This window comes from Artemia sp. Qi Xiang Cuo, chromosome 6 (assembly GCF_049724085.1).
Source record: "Artemia sp. Qi Xiang Cuo chromosome 6, ASM4972408v1, whole genome shotgun sequence".
In the NCBI taxonomy this organism is placed as follows: domain Eukaryota; kingdom Metazoa; phylum Arthropoda; class Branchiopoda; order Anostraca; family Artemiidae; genus Artemia; species Artemia sp. Qi Xiang Cuo.
In genome coordinates this window covers 24,732,903-24,754,157 of record NC_142799.1, presented here as the reverse complement: position 1 = coordinate 24,754,157, position 21,255 = coordinate 24,732,903, and the positions used below count along the sequence as shown (strand labels likewise).

The 21,255-nt window shown below is 35.1% G+C and overlaps 1 protein-coding gene across 3 annotated transcripts in view; it reads right to left on the bottom strand.

The window, feature by feature from the left end:
* Nucleotides 1-21,255, bottom strand: part of LOC148951023 (uncharacterized) — a 115,099-nt gene that overhangs the window by 16,340 nt on the left and 77,504 nt on the right. For all 3 annotated transcript variants that reach the window (XR_016141891.1, XR_016141890.1, XM_089090564.1), the window contains exons 5-8: nt 19,838-20,002; nt 14,939-15,096; nt 12,924-13,158; nt 3,016-3,186 (exon numbers count right to left, since the gene is read on the bottom strand). Coding sequence is in view for 1 of the 3 variants with exons in the window: in XM_089090564.1 (XP_088946690.1) it covers nt 3,016-3,186; nt 12,924-13,158; nt 14,939-15,096; nt 19,838-20,002 (729 nt within the window). In the remaining 2 variants the exon portion in view is untranslated. The remainder of the gene's footprint in view (nt 1-3,015; nt 3,187-12,923; nt 13,159-14,938; nt 15,097-19,837; nt 20,003-21,255) is intronic.

Below are 21,255 nucleotides of genomic sequence, written 5' to 3'. Positions count from 1 at the left end.
CTCATTTCAAATTTTTTATTAAAGTGATTGAAAAAAAGAACAAAAAACCCCCACCAAATATAGAAACAGAGAAAGAGGAATCATTCAAAGAGTAATCAGAACGCATACTAAGAAAGTGCTTAGTCAATGATTAGTTTTTCTACTGATGACGGTATTTGCATATGTGACCAAAATATTTAGTAGTTTTGTGAAATTTATCCCTATTTGTGAAAGTTATCCTGTCCTGTCTATTAAAAAGATTTTATCCCTATTTGAGCTTTTATTTATCGTCATGGAAAGGCAGTGTGATCTCCGAACTTAACATAGGCGCTATAACAGACAAGTACCGTATTATGCTTTCATCAAATTCTGGTGCATTTCATTAGGATTAACCTAACTTCACTTCTCGAGTGTGTACTGGCTAATTCGGAAGTACCAACCAACGTCATAAGTCAGTTTATTTGAGCTAGTTTTGTAAGTATATTTTTGCGTAATCTGGGAAGCCATAATTTTTGCATGGTAGAAGAGGGTAAACATAAACTCAATTAGCAAGGAATCTTTTTTTTTTATGTTTCCTTTCATTTTAAAATTTTTATTAAAGTGATTGAAAAAAAACCCTAACAAATACAGAAATAAAGAGGAATCATTCAAAGAGGAATCAGAACGCATACTAAGAAAGTGCTCAGTCAATGATTATGGGACAACAGACAAACATGTCATAGATAATAAACTATGGATATTTTATCCCCATTAATTTAGATTTACATAAACATTAGCAAATAGCGCCTGCACTTTCCACTATACTCCATACTTACTGTGAAGAGCCTCCCCAACATATATTATCAGAACGTTCTCCTTTAACCACACTTATCAGCCACTGTTTTCTACACTTTATCAGCCATTATATTTTCCACGCTCAAATATGCTATGTATTTAATCTTTTGAAGTTTTATCCGATAATTTTCGAAGAGCTTCGTATTTGCCAAGAGGAGGCTCCCCAGCCACTCAACAGTATCAAAAATTTCCTCGCACCCACATTTACCAGTAATTCTTCATCATATTTTCCACAGTCTATATTTGCCACTACTTGCAGAGTATTTATATGACCACCACTTTTCAGACTAACCCAAAAATCTCCTTATGCAGGACCTTGGATGCCCGCGTCTCTACCCGAGACTCCAAAGTATTTTCGAGTTTGCAAAGACGTCGATAATTTCTTGTATGAACTATGTTTTTTAAGTAGCCTTCATCTGCGCCCCACCTGACCCTTTAACACACTGCATTTTTGCTTTTTTATCCTGATTCATAATTCTTAGCTAAGGCTTAAATTGTTTTTATACTGATTGCATAAAGCAGGCAAATAACATATTTTCTGAAGATCCAAATTTTTCTGAAAAACCCTGGAATAAAGTAAATTCATCCTGAAAACATAGAGCATCCTTCCTTTTCTAATTGTTTGCTTCTCAGAATTTCTCGTGACGTGAACAAAGATCAGCATTCTTCTTTTTCTTCCAATTCAGTTTGTTATGGAGACACTTCTTCATAACATAACCACCGGAACGGGCCCTGCAGCGGGTTGCTGCAGCCGGGGGTCAGCATTCTTCTTCTTCTTCCTAATGAGATTGCTATGGCAATGCTTTCCCATAATATCACCACTGGAACTAAATCCTTCTGGAACTAAATACCTTCTTGTTTAGATTGTTATGAAAACGCTTTCCCATAACGTAACCACTGGACCGGGCTCTGCAGCGGGTTACCGAAGCTAAGTGTCAAAATCCCACTTCTTATTCTTGTTCAGATTGTTACGAAGATACTTTCTCACAATATAACCACTGGACCAGGCTCTGAGCATCAACATTCTTCTTCTTACTCGTGTTTAGATTGCTCTGGAAACGGTTTCTCGTAGTATCACCATTGGAATTAAATTCTGGCCCTGCAGCGGGTTGCCACAGCTGAGGGTTAACATTCTTCTTCTTCTTATTTAGATACCGAAATACTGTCACATAACATAAGTTGTTGCAACTAAGGACCAACATTCTTCTTCTTCTTGTTTAGATTGTTATGAAGACAATTTCCCACCTTATAACCACCTGACCAAGGCCTGCAGATGGTTGCTATAGCTGAGGGTCAGCATTGCCGGTTTCAAAGATTTGAATAAGTTCGACAGTGAGAGCCATCTTTATTCATGGATTAATTGTAGTTACATTGAAGATCAGCTGTTCATTAAAATATACGTACAGCTTATCGCTGTAGCCTTAAGAAACAATTGCCAGTTTATGCCAATTCTAATTTTGTTGTATAAATTTCAATTTTGTTTATAAGTGTAATTTTTTAAATAAGTTTTTACAAGACAACCAATCACAGAGCTTCAAAATAAATCTGACAAGGACAAAAAAAAACATAAACGACTAAATATAGAAGTTTAAGAGTAAAGTCTTTAGATGCAAAATCATGAATTTTTATAGTCAACGGTGGACATTTTAGCAGTTAAAATTATTTATTGGCTATTTGTTTCTTAAATTTGATATTAGCTATTACATTTCTATTAATTTATTAAAGTTCATTTCAGTCATTACAGTTCCATCAAGGTCTAATAAGATAAGTCTAGTAATAGCGTCAGAAGTTTTTTCTCTAAAAAATAGTTGCAGTAGATAAGGACAAAATAAAACAGCTAAAAACGACGGTTAAATAAAAATGCACTTTATTTAAAAACTTTAATAATTTGTCGAAGCTTACTTTTTGGAATTAAGCTGGTTTATTGCCTTTCGTTTTTAACCACACATTTTTTCTTATATTTCTCGGATGGAGTTAACTTTTTCACACGTTATGCAAAACTGACAATCCGACTTATGCAAAACTGACTAAAAAAAATTAACTGTTTCTAAATACCTTTCCAAAAGTTTGTTAGCCTAAGTCTTTAAAAAAGTTAAACTAACATTAATTAAAGAAGAAGAAGAACAGCTTTGATTTAAAAAAGAAGAAGAGGAATAAAATAATCACTTTTAATTCGTAGGAGCAATACAAAAAAATGCTTACAACTGAAAGGAAAGCTGAGTCCAATTCTGGATCAAGTTTTATCGTTCCAAGTTGTTCTAGCTTAGCTGATATTTCTTGACGAAGATGTTTCTTGTCCCACTTTAATAGGAATATTCCCGAAGAATTGAACACTAAAATCCTGTGCTGAAGGGTTAAAGGACGGTGCATTTTCTAAAAGTAGAAATAAAATGTAGGTTAGGAATGCGAAAAGGTAGGGTGGGGTTGAGACGGTTACCTGAAAATGTTTATCCTAGGGGTAGTTTTTGCTTAGTGGTGTTTTGCTTACTCAAACAAGAGTCTGTCAAGCTGAACAAATCAGCACAAAAGTATAAAAAACGTAAAAAAAAAAAAATGGGCTAAGAATTATATATAAGTCCACAAATATATATCAAGGACGGGTTACCCTTTTCATATTGTAAAAAGCAAAAGTGTTACAAACCAATGTTTTCATATATTATCAAATAATTTGAAAAGATGGATCAATCTTTTTAATAGTTACACAAAAAAGGAAGAAACCTAGAAAAGCGTTGGAGTACAAACCCTTACATTTTTGTTTCTACGCGCTCAGGCTTTCATCAGTTAGTTGTGTTAAGCGTCCTTCTCCTCAAAAAGACACTAAAAAATGACTGCAAGAATTATAAGCCCATAGACCTTACAAATCACACACCCAAAATCATAAAGACGATTCTTCTAGACAGAATCAATGCAATAGCAGATCGTAGAATCAGCAACAAACAGGCCGGGTTTTGCATCGAACGGTTTATCATTGACCAGATGCTTATGGTAAGACAACTGGCAGAAAAGTACCTTGAGTACGGCAAAGCAATCCACCAACTATTTATTTCAAGCAGACCTTCAATCTATTGCAGCGGAATGGATTGTGGCATATACTGCCCCCCTACGGTCCCAGAATTTTGTATTTGAAAATACAAACAACATAATAAAAATGTGTATGCTGTAGCTCAGTTGAGACCCCAGAAAGCCAAACTTCGGCCTTAATACAAGGCTGCATGCCCTCTTCAAGCTCTTTTTGCAAGCTACACTGTCCCTACTTGAGAAAAACGTAGATATGATGATTCACGGCGCTAACATCAAAATACCAGCTTATGCCAATGACTTTAACAAGTAAGTAAAACAAAGTGTAGATTACACGGCCAGACCCGAACCTGAATCTGCCACATATAGCTTTGTATATGTAAAAACTCAGAGAAGGCAAAAGTCATGCGTACCACAAAAGATCTGAAATCATCCTCTCTTCGCGTTGGCGAAGAAGTCGAATCGGTAACCAAGTTCGCGTACCTAGGGAGGCTAGTATCATTAGTATCATTAGACAAAAACTACTCCGATGATATAAAACAAATACTTGCCATAGAAAGTGCGAGCTTCAAGAGATCATTTTCTTTCTCTAAAAACAAGTACCTACCAACGGAACCGAAGTAACGACTTTTGAATTCGCTGATCACTCCTATTGCTATTTACGCCTCCAAAACATGGAAACTAAAGCTTGAAGATGATAACAAAATTTCAGCCTCTGATGCAAAATGCCTTCGTCAGATAGCAGGAAAAACATATTAGGACAGAGTCTCGAATGAAGATCTTCGAAATCAACAAAGCGGAATTTTTTTTTCAGAAAATGTGACTACGACTAAGATAACAAAGAAAACTTGGGCACACACACCAAATAGAAAAGTGATAACTTTGAAAGTGACCTCTTATGCCCTGTAAACAAGGAGAAGGTCAAAGAACAAACTCGAAGTTGACCAATGAGAGCACTAAGGAGATGAGCAAAATGTAACCCATGAAGTTACGACTCTTGAATTTGTTGATCACTCCTGTTGCCATTGACGCTAGCAATGTGGACACTAAAGGCTGAAGATGAACAGAGTTTCAGCCTTTGAGGCAAAATGCCTTCGTCAGATAGCAGAAAAAAACGTGTCAGGACAGAGTCTCAAATGAAGGTTTTCAAACGCAACAGCAGCGGGAAAACAAAATTCTTCAGAAAGTGCGATTGCGACTAAGAGGACTCAGAGAGCTGGGGCACATGCACCAAATAGAGAAGTGATAACTTTGGAAGTGACCTCCTATACCTTTTTAAACAAGCAGATAGCCAAAAAACACATTGGAGGTAAGCATGGGCACTGTTCTGTTTTTCTGAAGAAACAGAAAATAAATAAACAGGGCTTGAATAAAACAGAACAGGTCAATAAAAAAACAGAAGACCTGTTTCTGTTCTGTTTTATGGTAAAAACAGAAAACAGCTGTTTTGTTCAAAAACAGCTTTTTAAACAGCTGTTTTTCGAACACTTAAAGCTTAAGGAAAGAAAAATTGTAAATGATGAGTTTTGGCTTATTATCAAAAAGTTAATTATAGCATCAGTTGTTCAAGCCTTAAAGCTTATCATTTAAAAATTGTGCTTTTGTGCTTTCACCTTGTTTGGACATTGTCCGGGCATACTGATTTTGCATGAAATACTCAGGGATCAAAAATGCCTGTTCGCTTGACGCTAGTAGTAGTACGCTAAGGTGCTTTAGAGCGGTTTCTGGCAGCTCCGAAAAGATCTCTTCGTTTTTAGTCTAGAAAATGAATAGGTGTCCAATATGACAACATTAAATATTAGTCTCTCATTAACTTCTTGTCAGGATTGCCATTTGCCATGGGTAGTACTTTTCTCTGGCGTTAACACTTTTGAGAAAACCAGTACTATTAGAGCATTTTTTTCCGCAAAAAAGTGCAGTATTTCCAATAAAAGGGCGAAAAATTGTCTGTGCACACAAATATCGCCATATTTTTTTCTTCATGGTTATCTTCTTCCATTTTCCCGTCCCTTTTTTCCAAAAATGCGCTTTTATGTTTATACAGCCTCTTCTTGAACTTCTCGGAAATGCCCGGACATTTCGAAAATAAAACAATTTTCGGCATGAAATTATGCAGTCAGCTCAAAGTCATTAGTGTTTAAGCAGAGCCCATAGTTGATTTGGGAGGGGGCGATTTTTCCCTCCAGACCATACTTTACACTCCTCCCATCCTGATATTTGGATTTCGGAAGCCATCTTAAACAAAAGTACGGTATGAAAGAAGAAACAAGGTTAATTATTTCCAACCCAATGTGTGTGGAAATTTTTCGAAGGGAAATTAAGGGTTTAAGGGTATTTTGCATATTTTTATGGCACTTTGCGCTAGAGAATATTGTTCTAGGCCCTCCACCAAATTCAGTCTTTAGTAAATAAGTAAAAAGAAATTTCTCAAATTCCGAATTTCAAAGAAATTTAGACTCTTTGCTACATAATACTTTCTTTAAGTATTTTTTAAGTATTTTCTTTCAAAGGGAAAAGGGATGCAAATATAAGGACAATTGCAGTTTTTGATAACTTATATCGAACATTTCCGTGACTTTGTGGCAGAAAATACTTTCTCCAAAGCATGCCACTTGCTCTATCATGTAAATTGTTACTACTTGAAACTTTTGTTTTAAGAATATATGCGGGCATGCTTTTGAGTATGTAGGTACGTTTTCATAGCCCATTCCAAAAGGAAAAGGGGTAGTGACACCCTCGACTATAACTAACTATAATTGCACAATCCAAAAATACTAATTTTATTTCTTAGCTAAACCCCCCCCCCCCTCCGGAATCTCTGGATCTGCCAATATTTCAAGGGTATAATATAAGACAAATGCACTTTTTGAGGGACCAGAGAACGATCCACAAGTGACAACCTGTCAAATATTGAAGGATCCAGATAGGCTGCCTTTTGGAAAAGATTAATTGCGAAATGAAGGCTTGTCACAGAGTACTTATTTTTACTCGAGGACTATGAATTCTTTGAGGGGTGTAGCAATGGTACTATCTCCGGTTCTAGTATTACAAAAGAGTTCAAGCCCTTCTAAGACTATATGTGATCGACTGCCAATTGGATGTAAGAAGAATTTACCATTACAGTGGCATTGTGCATGGGAGAAAGTACGGTAATAGCAGCTTCTAGTAGAGTCCAGCCATTGGAAATAAGCAAGGGAATCCAAACAAAATTGTTATATTCTTCAAATGTAAAAACTATTTTCAGACTACCTAAGTTTTTTGTAGACTCAGTAATTTCTAATGTGGTATTCCATCGCACTTTCATGTCAAGAGGGATATGAGAACGAAGGCCACTTCTATTTGCAACATCTTTTAAAGTTACCATGCTGAACAGTGGAAACTTTTAGTTTTCTAAATAATTTTCGAAATTTTTTCAATGTTTGAGCAAGTGTAAAGTGTCTTCAGATAGCCTGTGCTACTACATCGTTTTCCGACAGACCCCTAGCTCCCCACTGTTCTTCTCCATTACTTTCCCCACCCTTTTCCATAGACACTGCATCAGTTTCATCACAGTCTTTAGCAAAAGTATCTTTACTTCCGGAGTTTTCAGAACAAGGAACAGAAAGGCCGTCTGAATAGTTTTCACCAGTTTGATCGACATCTTCGACTGTATCAAAGGATTGCAAGCAATCTTATCCTGGGATGTCATAGGCTAAGTTTTGAGTGGACCAAAATCAAAGAGCGCGTATAACAAATGAATGAAGAAAATGTTCAAAACATGAAGTTCAGGAAGGTGCTCACTGCCTAGAGTCACAATGCTTACCATCTTATCTGTAAGTAAAAACTTCCTGATTGCAACTTAGATTAATGGAAGGATGTTAGTAGTTGTCTGAGAATGATTAAGCCTCTTGAAATGTGAAACACTCTGGTGCAACCTCTGCTCATTTTTCATCTTCCTGGAGTAATAAGCAGTGATACCTATAAAACCAGATCCTTTTGCAGACCAGCAGTCACAAGTCAACCTAACCTTAGTGGCAGAACTTAAAGCAGCTTTCTACTTAACTTTTTTCTGGCAGCAACATTTACGTGATGATAGATGGTTTCCCAGGATGGTGCTTTCAAGCCCCCTATTGTCTTTTAAATAAGCTGTTTCATATCTGGCTTCTCAAACACAGAAAGTTGCCATTTGTCCTTAGGGCTTTGCAGCAGAGCTTCGGTAGAGCAGCTTTTTTTATCGATTGGATATAAAGAATGGTCGTTTGTCTCCTGGACAGTATCTGTGCTGCTCTATTTACTGAATAAATTTACTGAATTGCTGCTCTATTTACTGAATAATATACAGTAAGAAATAAGTTGTTTTAATGGAACTAAACTACACCTTTACTGTCCTCCTATTTACACACATACCTACTCTCATCTGACTCCTAAGCCGTAATCATGCCTAGATGAAACAGTATAGTAGCACAACTGTTTGATATATTAGACACACTGAGTTCCATCATTTTACTTATATTCCAATTATAAAAATTGTATGAGCCGTAACCACACCTCTTCACAATTTCAAATTATTATTTAAAAAACTCTTTTGCAAGTTCAAAATTCTCGAATATTCCATTCTCGTATTACTAAAATAAAACCGGAAATAGAAGAAAAACAGGTAGAAAAAAAAGAAACAGGACAAAATAGCTATTATAAAAACAGAAACAGAGCAGAACAGGTAAATGAAAAAAAGGTCATCTGTTTCTGTTCTTTTTCTGTTTTTTTTTTGTATGAACAGAACAGAAACAGGTACTTTGAAAACAGAACAGAAACCGAAAACAGAAACAGTGCTTATGCGTAGTTGGAGGCTGACCAATGAGCGTGCTAAATCAAATAAGTCAATTTTTTTTCTACAGTAGATATATTTGTTTATAACCCACTTTCAAAATTAAAGAGCAGTGGAGAAAATAAGACAAAAGAACAGAGCAATGTGTTACAAAAAAAAAAACAAATTACTTAACAACATTAAAATAAAATTAACGACAGTATAAATAAAGCAACCTAATAGGGGGTAATGTCAGTCCAACCGTAGGCAAGCACAAGAAAAAAGTTGAAATTTTTGATGGTATAAAAGATGCACAATATTAGTAGTACCTCAATCAGTGAAGTAATAACTTTGAAAGTGACCTCCGCGATTTACTAGTAGTAAATCAAATAGTAATTTTTCTATTCCGATAAAAGTTTTCGAGATGATACACAGAAGAAACTTACAACAGCAGAAATAGCAAAACAACTTGGATTAGTTCAACTTTATCGAAACATACGGTTAAGTCCAGTCACAAAAAGTGTAGCATGATTACGTGTGAACAAGATAGCTGCATGAACGTGCTGTAGCATGAACGTGTGCAAAACACGATAGCTACCACGGTTTGCTACAACTTTTATTTACCTTGTTCGGATTATATGACTAAGTCATCAGTTAACAAAATGTGCAGCACAGAGCTTCATTGTCAATAGATTAACCATTGGAATTGCTATTGCTTGTTATTACAGTGATTGGAATTGCTAGTACTTACTGAAAAAATAAAAATACAAAAAACGGTTCTATGGCAAGTAAATGAAAACGAAGAAAAAAAAACAAAAACGAATATTTCGACCGTATCAAACAAGGCGTCTTCGGCGTAGACAAAAAAAATAAAATAAAACTAAAAAATGTACATAAAACTAAAATAGACTCACCTAAAAATTTAATATACAATTGCTTAAAATTTACAATTTGGAGCTACCTTCGTGAAACCACCTCACACAAGTAACTGGATTAAACCTTTTAAAATAACAAATGAACAAGGAATAAGTTATTGCGACATAATTTTATATAAAGCTTTTGATGCTGCTATTCACTTAGGGGAACTAACCCCAAGGGCAATTTGTAATACTTTTATTTTTATTTTTGAATATGAGTTCAATTTTTAAAATACTATCATTAATCATAAATAGGATCAATATTTATATTCCCAGTATCCCTATTAATTGATAAACCTGCAAAAATATTTCGGCTTTAAGTTCTTGTGGGGCTTCCACTTTATCAATAGAGGAGATAATACCAGCCTCCATCTTGGAAACTATTTTAGAATAAGGAACCGATGAAGGAAAGCAAAATTTTGGCTCTTTCGCCAAAATTGCTTCTTGCTGAATAGTCAAAGACTTGGATGAAATGTTTTTGATAGCAGGACCAGGATAAAAACGAGTAAAAAAGGTATCAGAATCTTGGAACCTCTCAAATAAAAGTCCATTTAATTTATCAGCCAACCGCACCTTTAAAAGGTGAAAATCATGATGAAATGACTTGATAATTTTGTGCAGTTCGAGGAGGCAACAGCCATTTTCAATGATAAAGGTTTCGCTCAATGCGCTCTTGAAGCATTATAAATCAAAAAACATATTTTTCCAAGTTTATCAATTAATTGAGATACTGGGAATATAAATATTGATCCTATTTATGATAGTATTTTAAAAAAGGAACCCATATTTAAAAATAAAAACAAAGTATTGCAAAATGTCCCATGGGTTAGTTCAAACAATAAACCTAAGCGAATAGCGGCATCAAAAGCTTTGCATAAAATTATGTCACAATAACTTATTCCTTGGTCAATTATTTTGTGGGAAGGCTAAAGCCTGTTAAGTGTGTGTCGGGCATACGTTTTTAAAGATCAATAGTGACATGACGAAGCTCCATCCACGTATATGAGTAAGGTGTGTATGTGGTAGCTTTTAGCACGGATTTAAGTTTTAGTTTATTTTTTTTTGTCGATTCTGAGTACACCTTGTTTGATACGTTCGAAATATTCGTTTTTGTTTTTTTTTCTTCGTTTTCATTTACCTGCCATAGACCCGTGTGTCGTATTTATATTTTTTCTGTCATGGCTGACCAGTTCGGCTTTAGATCTTTTATTACTTACTGGGAATCATACTAATGATTGGGATTCATTTAATAATTTAATAAAAATAATTTAATAAGTATAATTTAATAAAATTCCTTACTACATTATTAAAGATCCATTAAAGAAAGGTAATTTATCATTCTAAAATCAGAAGAAATGTGACACCTAACAACAGAGGTTGGAAATTAATCAAAACAAAAAACGATAAAATAAAAGGAACATAAATTAGAGTGAATAACGAAGCCAAAATTAAAAATGGAAACAATTTGCTGCTACTGCTCCTTAGCGGGATTCAAATCTCCCAGAACCGAAATTTTACGTTAAACTTTTTTTATTCAAGGTATGTTTCATATTAAAAGGTTCCAATAATGTATTACATAATATTATTTTGATGTCAATCTTTAATCTTTCCTTTAATGTAAATAACTCGAAGAAACCTACCGTTCAGGATTAACTATGTGCCGTATGTTCAAGCTCTCGGAAAGATTTAGTGACACCATACTTTGTTATCTGCTCTTTAGACTTGAGAAATTCATATATACACGAATGATAAAAACACGGAAGAAGCACAATATCTACTAGTTAATTGGTATTACTTGTTTAACTGTAGTTCTAACCATGTGAAGCAGACACGGTCAACTACACGTGGGCATGTTAGCATAAGAGGTTAAAGTAACACATCCACTAGCTCAATGAGGATGTGATAACTTATAAAAGTGGAAACTGGCGCCAGTATCGGCAAAAAATTATTAGCGCCATCTAGCGTTTCGCGATACTAGGCATTTTTTCAAGCTCTACAATCGTTTCTTTGTCGGGAAATGAGATCAGGCGCTTGTTACTACACTAATTTTACGAACTGCACAAATTAAATTAATTGTTCTTATTATTACACTGAAAAAAGTGCCAAGTGTAGCCAAACGCTAGATGTAGATGGTGTTTTTGTCAATACTAGAACCGATTCTCACCCTTAAGTTACACATACTTTTTGGCCCCCGGAAAAATTACTAAAATTGCAAAGCTTATTACAATCATTCAAAATGTTGCCTTTATTTAGACTTCACTACCATGTTAATTTTTATCGCCCTTTTTCATTGAGAGCAATTTATAATATAGACCAAAGCAGATCGGTACAACTGATTGAAATTTATCCTAATTAGTATAGATCGACTACATCGAAACGTCTAAATCGACTAAATGCCACTTTTAACAGATATTGAATACTTACTACCAATTGAGGACCGGATTACTCGAAACATTGTATAGTTTATCTTTTTGTTTTAATAAAATATTCGTAGATTTAGTTTTTTTGCATACCAATGTAAATACATAATAATATTTTTGTATGCCTTAAAAATTGATCGCCCCTATACTCCTTGCAGCACTAGTGGATTTTAAATTCCTTGATGTCCAATCGGAGAGCTCTAAAGTTGTTGTTGTCTTTCCTAGCGCTTTGTTGTTGTGTTGTGGCGTTGTTTGTGTTGGTGTTTGTGTTGCGAACTTGTTTGTTGTTGTTGCCTCTAGTGTTTACGTTCGTTAAACCAAATTTTCTGACAAACTAGAAGAGAAAAGATACAACAGTAGCTTTGGATAAAGATGAGACTGTCCATGACCCGTGACCCGCCCTGTCCATGACCCGTGACCCGACCTGTCCATGAACCGACCCGACCTGTTCATGACCCGACCTGCCCATGAGCTGTAACCCGTCCTGTCCATGACCCGGGGCCTGGCCGGTTTATGACCCGACCTGTCCATGACCCGTGACACGACCAGTCAGTGACCCGACCTGTTCATGACCTGATCAGATTTTACATTACATTTTTAATTTTTCAAACAGCATAAAGCGGGTAGAGCGGGAAGATATTGAAGAGCCATAGATAAAAAGGTTGCGCTGTTCCTTTCTAAGTAATAAAAGTGTATTTCAAAATACCATAGCTTGTGGTACCAGGTAATTGGAAGTTCACTCCTATAGTCTTTTCATATTTGTGGTAGCGGTTGATTTTTAAGATTGTTTTGTTTTATAAAAGCTGTTGTTATTTAGTTATTAAGATTATTTTTATATGTAAGGGTATTTTCGACTTTTTTTAAAGTAAGGTTTTGCTTTTTTATTCTAAGTCTATAGCAATCAGCCTTTAATGAGCCGTACTTTTAAATATGTACTCCACAGTCCCATACCAACAACGCGGATTGACTTACCACCGGTGACAGAGCGTCAAGGGTTCGGCTAATCTTAATAAACCATTTGTAAGCTTCTTCTGAACTGGAAGCGGCCAAAATTAACACGGTTTTACTTTGATACCAAAGCTCAATTGTGTTTGGGCGATAATTTGTATTTGATCCAAGAGTCACGCTCATTCCTGATTCTCGAAGTGGGATATCCCATTTGGCGTGAGGAGCTTTAGCTTCTGTGAAACATTGAAGTACTCTTCCCCTTGAAAAGATAAAGAAAAGAGGCTATTAGTGAAATAAACGGGGTTGTAGAAATGTTTTACATACCGATAAAAGATACAACATTATGGAAAAACTATGAAAAAGTGGATAGCGTTATCTATGTTATCAAAAGCCCTGGGGCCATATACACAAAAAATGTATATAAAATGAACAAATCGCCAGCCAAACAAATTACAAAGCACACAAAAAACGGAGTTTAAAGAAAAATAAAAGGCCGGCTTATCGCTTACTCAGGAATTTGTATTGTGCTTAGTGAACGAAAAATTGAAAAGCCCTTAATTCGGTTTTCAGTTGACTCAGTTTTAACTTCACTTCTCCTTGACTCTTGATTTCGAAAACAGCGAAATTGTCGTTTTATCGTTATTGTCGTGAGATTATATAAAAAATGACTTAAACACATATACTTTTTCTTCGTTCCAAACATGCATCTATATATACACCGATTCGAGTTATTGTCGTTGGATTACAACATTGAAGAATATCAAGAAGCCACACATTAATCTCCTGTAAATATTATGTCATGAGATCAGAAATCACCAAGCACTCCCAAAGAAAATAGTCCAGATTTTCATCCTCCTTCTTACAAAGGGGAGAACCATTCCTCCTTTTAGAAATCAAACTCTTTCTATCAAATACCTTTTCTCACAAATATTCACTACATTAAGAATGCACTTTCGCCACGTTACTCAGTACTTAGTTAAATTTTGAAAACCCCTTTTTTCCGTAAAAATTCAAACATTAGCAATCTCTTTATTTAAAACTACGGTACTTGTATGATAGACGCCCTACCTAATGTTCTTCTAACACATTTCTCTGACGCTCAATCCTAATAAAATATATTTTCCATCTACTCCGTCACTTCTCTTTGTCTTGTCTCACGCTATGCTGAAAAGAACTAACGAAAAAAAAACGGTTCTATAATGCGTCAGTATATGAAAAACTTGAGCGGTAGGGCGTATATCATACAAGTACCAAAACTAAGCTTCCGAAGGTCAAACCTTATTAAACTGCTTGGTACTATGTATTTTTAGCCTATTTTTTGCTGAATTTTCACCCATGTTTCTACGCTTCTACCAAAATTGTCCAACTGCATATGGAGGTATTTTTAATTATAAATTGAATTCCAGATTTTTTTTTTGATTTTTTAAGGTATACATTTCCATTTATACTTTATACCACTCAAACACTCAATACCACAACCACTATCCATTTATACCACTCAAACAATCGGATTTCACTTTCATTGTTCTTGGTCTTCGAGCTCATCTTGGATCCTTTAACTTCATGCGCAGGCAATGTGTAAATAGGTTTTAATCATGATCTTTAGATTTTCACAACAGTTTCATGCTTTTTTCCCCCATGTCTCCCATTGTTTCGAGGGGTGGGTCAAGAGGGTGGATTTAGGGGCACGAGCCCCCTCACACCATAGGGTTGAAATTTAAAGTTTGATGCAACGAAAAATACAAACGGAGGAATTTAAGTTTCATCACTGCCCCCCCCCCAAACATTATTTCTGTGTCAGCTCCTGATTGTTTTCAAAAAGAAAGAGTCAGTTAAAATTTTTAGTTGGAGCTGGTGAAAACTCCGCTAAAGATAGTGGAAATCTCCGCTACTCCACATTCCCAAAACCATATGTAAGGGAGTTATGGCGGAATAAATATATTCATTATGAATGGTAATAAATATTATATATTTTTAAAATATTCAGATTAATAATTAAGAAAAACAATAAATAACAAAAGAAAATAAAAAAAAATTACCGTAGAACAAAAAATCCTGATACCCATCTAATCACTTTTTCTTTATGGAGTCGACAATACATCATATGTCCGCTAGCAGTTTCATCAGCCACGTCTAACTGAAAGGCCCCTCCACCGTCAACATCCCGCAATATAAAGCAATCAAATATACTGCCTTCCTAGAAATAAAATCGAATTATATGCATTTTATTTCTATATCAATATATAAATAGGTACAGTTAATAAAAATATATTTTACTGATAGCAAAAAAAAACACTAATCATGAACATTAATCATTAATCAAAAACACTAAATTAATCATTTTTCACAATTATAATATTTTCTTGAGTCTTTACCTACATGACTTCAGGGTCAATTCATATAAAATTCGAAATCTTTTAATTATCATGTATATAAGGGGGCTGTCACCCATCCATCCACAATCTTTATGCTACAATGCCCATGAATAGAACAGAGTGCGAATACGTCACTTTTTGCTTTTATTTGAAAGAAAAAGCTGCTTTCCATTTGATTTGTCATTTTAATATCATATTCAAAGTCGTCCAAATATAAGGCAGTTACATCTTTACACTATTAGCTTTTTGCCATGCAACTTCAAGAATAAAAGGACATATCTGGGCATATTCGCTGTAATCAGCCCCCTCATATTATCCTTAATATGGGGGGACTACCACTCATATCAGCCCCCCCCCCCCATTTTTTTAATTCTAAGTTTCCAATAATTGATCGTGGGATACATCCCACCCCCAAGCAAGTAAACTTACGGATGTAATCTTCTATTCTACATTCGTACAATTTCCACAATAATAGGGAAGTTATTATACCTTTTTAACCCATATTGCAGTCTTAGTTCAAATTTACTATACAAATGTAGGAAAGCTGGGTTGTAAAAACTACCCCCTCTCCCTATTTAGTGATCTGGAGAATTCGACCTACCACATAGTTGAAAAATTTGAATCTAAAACTACTCTTTTTGAGACATTCCCCTTCCCCTAGTTCCCATAGAAAGATGCTCTAAAATCAGCATTTGAAATTCTATCACCCACCAAGACGAAATTCTGCTTGCGTGGATAGGTCTAAGCTCTTTGGAAAAACCCTTTTCTTAAGGTAAACCTCTTTCCCCAACAGTCTCACCTATCTCTTATTTTACAATCCAGCCACCATATTAGGTTTTAAATCCCAGTACACTTCACTAAATGAAGGAATTTTAAACAGTAAATACACATCCACCCCTGATCCAGATGGATGTGAAGGACATTTGACATAAATTTAGAAAATTAGGCCAAAGAACCTTTTGAAGCTTCATCACTCCTCAACCCTCTGTAGAAATTTCCACAAACCTCCCCTTAATATTCGGTGAGCAGCTATGCAATACTTTAGATAATTTAATGAAGCCTCAAATGATTTAACAAAAAAAATTAGGCAAAAAAGCCTTCTGAAGCTTCATCACTCCTCAATCCTCAGTAGAAGTTTCCACAAACCTCCCCTTAAAATTCGGTGTGCAGCTATGTAATACTTTAGATAATTTAATGAAGCCTCAAATGATTTAAAAAAAAAAAAAAAAAAAGGCCAAAAAGCCTTTTGAATCTTCATCACTCCTCAATCCTCTGTAGAAATTTCCACAAACCTCCCCTTAATATTCGGTGTGCAGCTATGCAATACTTTAGATAATTTATTGAAGCCTCAAATGATTTAACAAAAAAAATTAGGCCAAAAAGCCTTCTGAAGCTTCATCACTCCTCAATCCTCTGTAGAACCACAAACCAACCTTTAAAATTCGGTGTGCAGCTATGTCATACTTTAGATAATTTATTGAAGCCTCAAATGATTTAACAAAAGAAAATAAGGCCAAAAAGCCTTTTGAAGCTTCATCACTCCTCAATGCTCTGTAGAACTTTCTACAAACCTCCCCTTAATATTCGGTGTGCAGCTATGCAATACTTTATATAATTTAATGAAGCCCCAAATGATTTAACAAAAAAAAAATTAGGCCAAAAAGCCTTTTGAAGCGTCATCACTCCTCAATCCTCTGTAGAAATTTCCACAACCCTAAATATTCGGTGTGCAGCTATGCAATACTTTAGAGAATTTAATGAAGCCTCAAATGACTTAACAAAAAAAATTAGGCCAAAAAGTCTTCTGAAGCTTCATCACTCTTCAACCCTCTGTAGAAGTTTCCACAAACCTCCCCTTAATATTCGGTGTGTAGCTATGCAATACTTTGGATAATTTAATGAAGCCTCAAATGATTTAACAAAAAAAAATTAGGCCAAAAAGCCTTTTGAAGCTTCATCACTCCTCAATCCTCTGTAGAATTTCCACAAACCTCCCCTTAATATTCGGTGTGCAGCTATGCAATACTTTAGATAATTTAATGAAGCCTCAAATGATTTAACAAAAAAAAAATTAGGCCAAAAATCCTTTTGAAGCTTCATCACTCCTCAATCCTCTGTAGAATTTCCACAAACCTCCCCTTAATATTCGGTGTGCAGCTATGCAATACTTTAGATAATTTAATGAAGCCTCAAATGATTTAACAAAAAAAAATTAGGCCAAAAAGCCTTTTGAAGCTTCATCACTCCTCAATCCTCTGTAGAATTTCCACAAACCTCCCCTTAATATTCGGGGTGCAGCTATGCAATACTTTATATAATTTAATTAAGCCTCAAATTATTTAAAAAAAAAAAAAATTAGGCCAAAAAGCCTTTTGAAGCTTCATCACTCCTCAATCCTCTGTAGAAATTTCCACAAACCTCCCCTTAATATTCGGTGTGCAGCTATGCAATACTTTAGATAATTTATTGAAGCCTCAAATGATTTAACAAAAAAAATTAGGCCAAAAAGCCTTCTGAAGCTTCATCACTCCTCAATCCTCTGTAGAACCACAAACCAACCTTTAAAATTCGGTGTGCAGCTATGTCATACTTTAGATAATTTATTGAAGCCTCAAATGATTTAACAAAAGAAAATAAGGCCAAAAAGCCTTTTGAAGCTTCATCACTCCTCAATGCTCTGTAGAACTTTCTACAAACCTCCCCTTAATATTCGGTGTGCAGCTATGCAATACTTTAGATAATTTAATGAAGCCTCAAATTATTTAACAAAAAAAAAAATTAGGCCAAAAAGCCTTTTGAAGCGTCATCACTCCTCAATCCTCTGTAGAAATTTCCACAAACCTTAATATTCGGTGTGCAGCTATGCAATACTTTAGATAATTTAATGAAGCCTCAAATGACTTAACAAAAAAAATTAGGCCAAAAAGTCTTCTGAAGCTTCATCACTCTTCAACCCTCTGTAGAAGTTTCCACAAACCTCCCCTTAATATTCGGTGTGTAGCTATGCAATACTTTAGATAATTTAATGAAGCCTCAAATGATTTAACAAAAAAAAAAATTAGGCCAAAAAGACTTTTGAAGCTTCATCACTCCTCACGCCTCTGTAGAAATATCCACAAACCTCCCCTTAATATTCGGTGTGCAGATATGAAATAATTTAGATAATTTAATGAAGCCTCAAATGATTTAACAAAAAAAAAAATTAGGCCAAAAATCCTTTTGAAGCTTCATCACTCCTCAATCCTCTGTAGAAATTTCCACAAACCTCCCCTTAATATTCGGTGTGCAGCTATGCAATACTTAAGATAATTTAATGAAGCCTCAAATGACTTAACAAAAAAAATTAGGCCAAAAAGTCTTCTGAAGCTTCATCACTCTTCAACCCTCTGTAGAAGTTTCCACAAACCTCCCCTTAATATTCGGTGTGTAGCTATGCAATACTTGAGATAATTTAATGAAGCCTCAAATGATTTAACAAAAAAAATTAGGCCAAAAAGCCTTTTGAAGCTTCATCACTCCTCAATCCTCTGTAGAATTTCCACAAACCTCCCCTTAATATTCGGTGTGCAGCTATGCAATACTTTAGATAATTTAATGAAGCCTCAAATGATTTAACAAAAAAAAATTAGGCCAAAAAGCCTTTTGAAGCTTCATCACTCCTCAATCCTCTGTAGAATTTCCACAAACCTCCCCTTAATATTCGGTGTGCAGCTATGCAATACTTTAGATAATTTAATGAAGCCTCAAATGATTTAACAAAAAAATTTAGAATTTCCACAAACCTCCCCTTAATATTCGGTGTGCAGCTATGCAATACTTTAGATAATTTAATGAAGCCTCAATTGACTTAACAAAAAAAATTAGGCCCAAAAGTCTTCTGAAGCTTCATCACTCTTCAACCCTCTGTAGAAGTTTCCACAAACCTCCCCTTAATATTCGGTTTGAAGCTATGCAATACTTTAGATAATTTAATGAAGCCTCAAATGATTTAACAAAAAAAAATTAGGCCAAAAAGCCTTTTGAAGCTACATCACTCCTCAATCCTCTGTAGAATTTCCACAAACCTCCCCTTAATATTCGGTGTGCAGCTATGCAATACTTCAGATAATTTAATGAAGCCTCAAATGATTTAACAAAAAAAAATAGAATTTCCACAAACCTCCCCTTAATATTCGGTGTGCAGCTATGCAATACTTTAGATAATTTAATGGAGCCTCAAATGATTTCTCAGCCAAACGAAAATATCAAATGAAAACACATCTCACAAATAGCTGCCAATGGTTTTCGATGATCTTCATGCGATTCACCTGATTTTCACACCAGATCACCTGATCACCTGATTTTTTTTTTTGCCCCTCCCCCTAAATGCCGTCCGGTAAAAAAAATTCTTTGCATGGATCTTATGGGATTAAAGGTTTAAGAAAAAGGCTTGTATACGCACTAAAAACAATGGTGAAATTAGATTTTGATAACGCACTTTTTAGTTTTTTTTTTAATTTATCAGGTTCCGAAATCTCAAAAATTGAATCCCTCCAAAAAGAAAAAGAAAAAAAAGGTACTTACCAAGAGCTCATAATTAGGAGAATGAATAACAGAGTCTATTAAACCAAAATTCCTTCTTAAATGCTCAACAAATGATACAATTGACAAACACAATTCATAATCAGGTACAAGCAACGACATTAAACAATTTCCAACTATGTCAATTCGAGTGTAGTTGCATGAAATCTGAAAAGAAATTGTAAACAAAATCAAATTAGAAATATCAATAACGAGCATGAAAGCTGCATGAAATCTGAAAAGAAATTGTAAACAAAATCAAATTAGAATATCAATAACAAAAATGAGAGACATTTTATTTTACTGGAAATAATATATAGCTTATGGGATTGATACAACTTAATTTCTTACCATATGAAATTATTTTTGCAAATCTGCGCTTACATAAAAAAAAGCCATAACAATTGCTGGAGTTATGAACTTGCTTCCGCTGTGTTAACATCTAATTGGTGTTTTCACTCTTGGTATTTGCCAGTCGAAATTCCCCGTGTGTAACTTGAATATTTACAGACTTTACATGTCCCTGAACTCTCCTAAGTAATATTAGTGACATTGGTTCTTGTTAATTGGATAATAGGATTTTTATTATAGTTCTGAAAAGTGAAAGAAATAAGAGATGAGATTTTTAGTTCCAAATAGCTCATGTTTGCCACTAAGGAAGCTCCTGAAAAAGACACGGATGTCTCACCTGTACTGCCTTCCAAAATACAATTAACTAGAACCCCCCCCCCCAACTCCTACTTCTAAATCAACCACACATCTTAAGGGAATACAAACCCTAAACATCCTTCAAGCTAAAAGTACCGGTGAAACCCCTGGCAAAAAAAGAAAAAGTGATGCAATTAGATCACCCCCTGAAGAACCCCAACCTAAGATTATATCACGCCCTGATGATTCCTAACCAATTGAATCACTTCCTAGCTCTTTAGATCAGAGCTGCTATTACATTTTCAACATCAATAAAACCCGTAGTGGAACCTGGACTAGGGAGTATTCAATTGATTTCAGATATCCTATATTTTTACAAGTTAAATACACTTTGAAGGAATTCCCAAGAAAGGTAGCTTGAATGATATATACATTACATCTCGCAAGGTTGCAGATTCAGTCCTTTAAAGGTCAATGGACTTAATTATTAAGGGTTCCAAAATATTTGACCCTTCTAAAGAACTAGAAAAGTCCTTTAAATACGTGGTTTATGGTGTTGACACCGGTATACCAATAGAGGAATTTACAGCTGAACTACTTGATTCTTCGGGTCCTCCGGTCCAGCCATCAACAGCCACAAGATTCAGCTTTAAAAATGATGGTAACCTTGTACCCAGTCGCTCAGTGCTCATTGTATGCAAAAATGAGTTGCAAAGAGAAGTTTTTCTGTATGGTATGGCCCTTCGCCATAAGTCCTTTAAACCAAAGCCCCT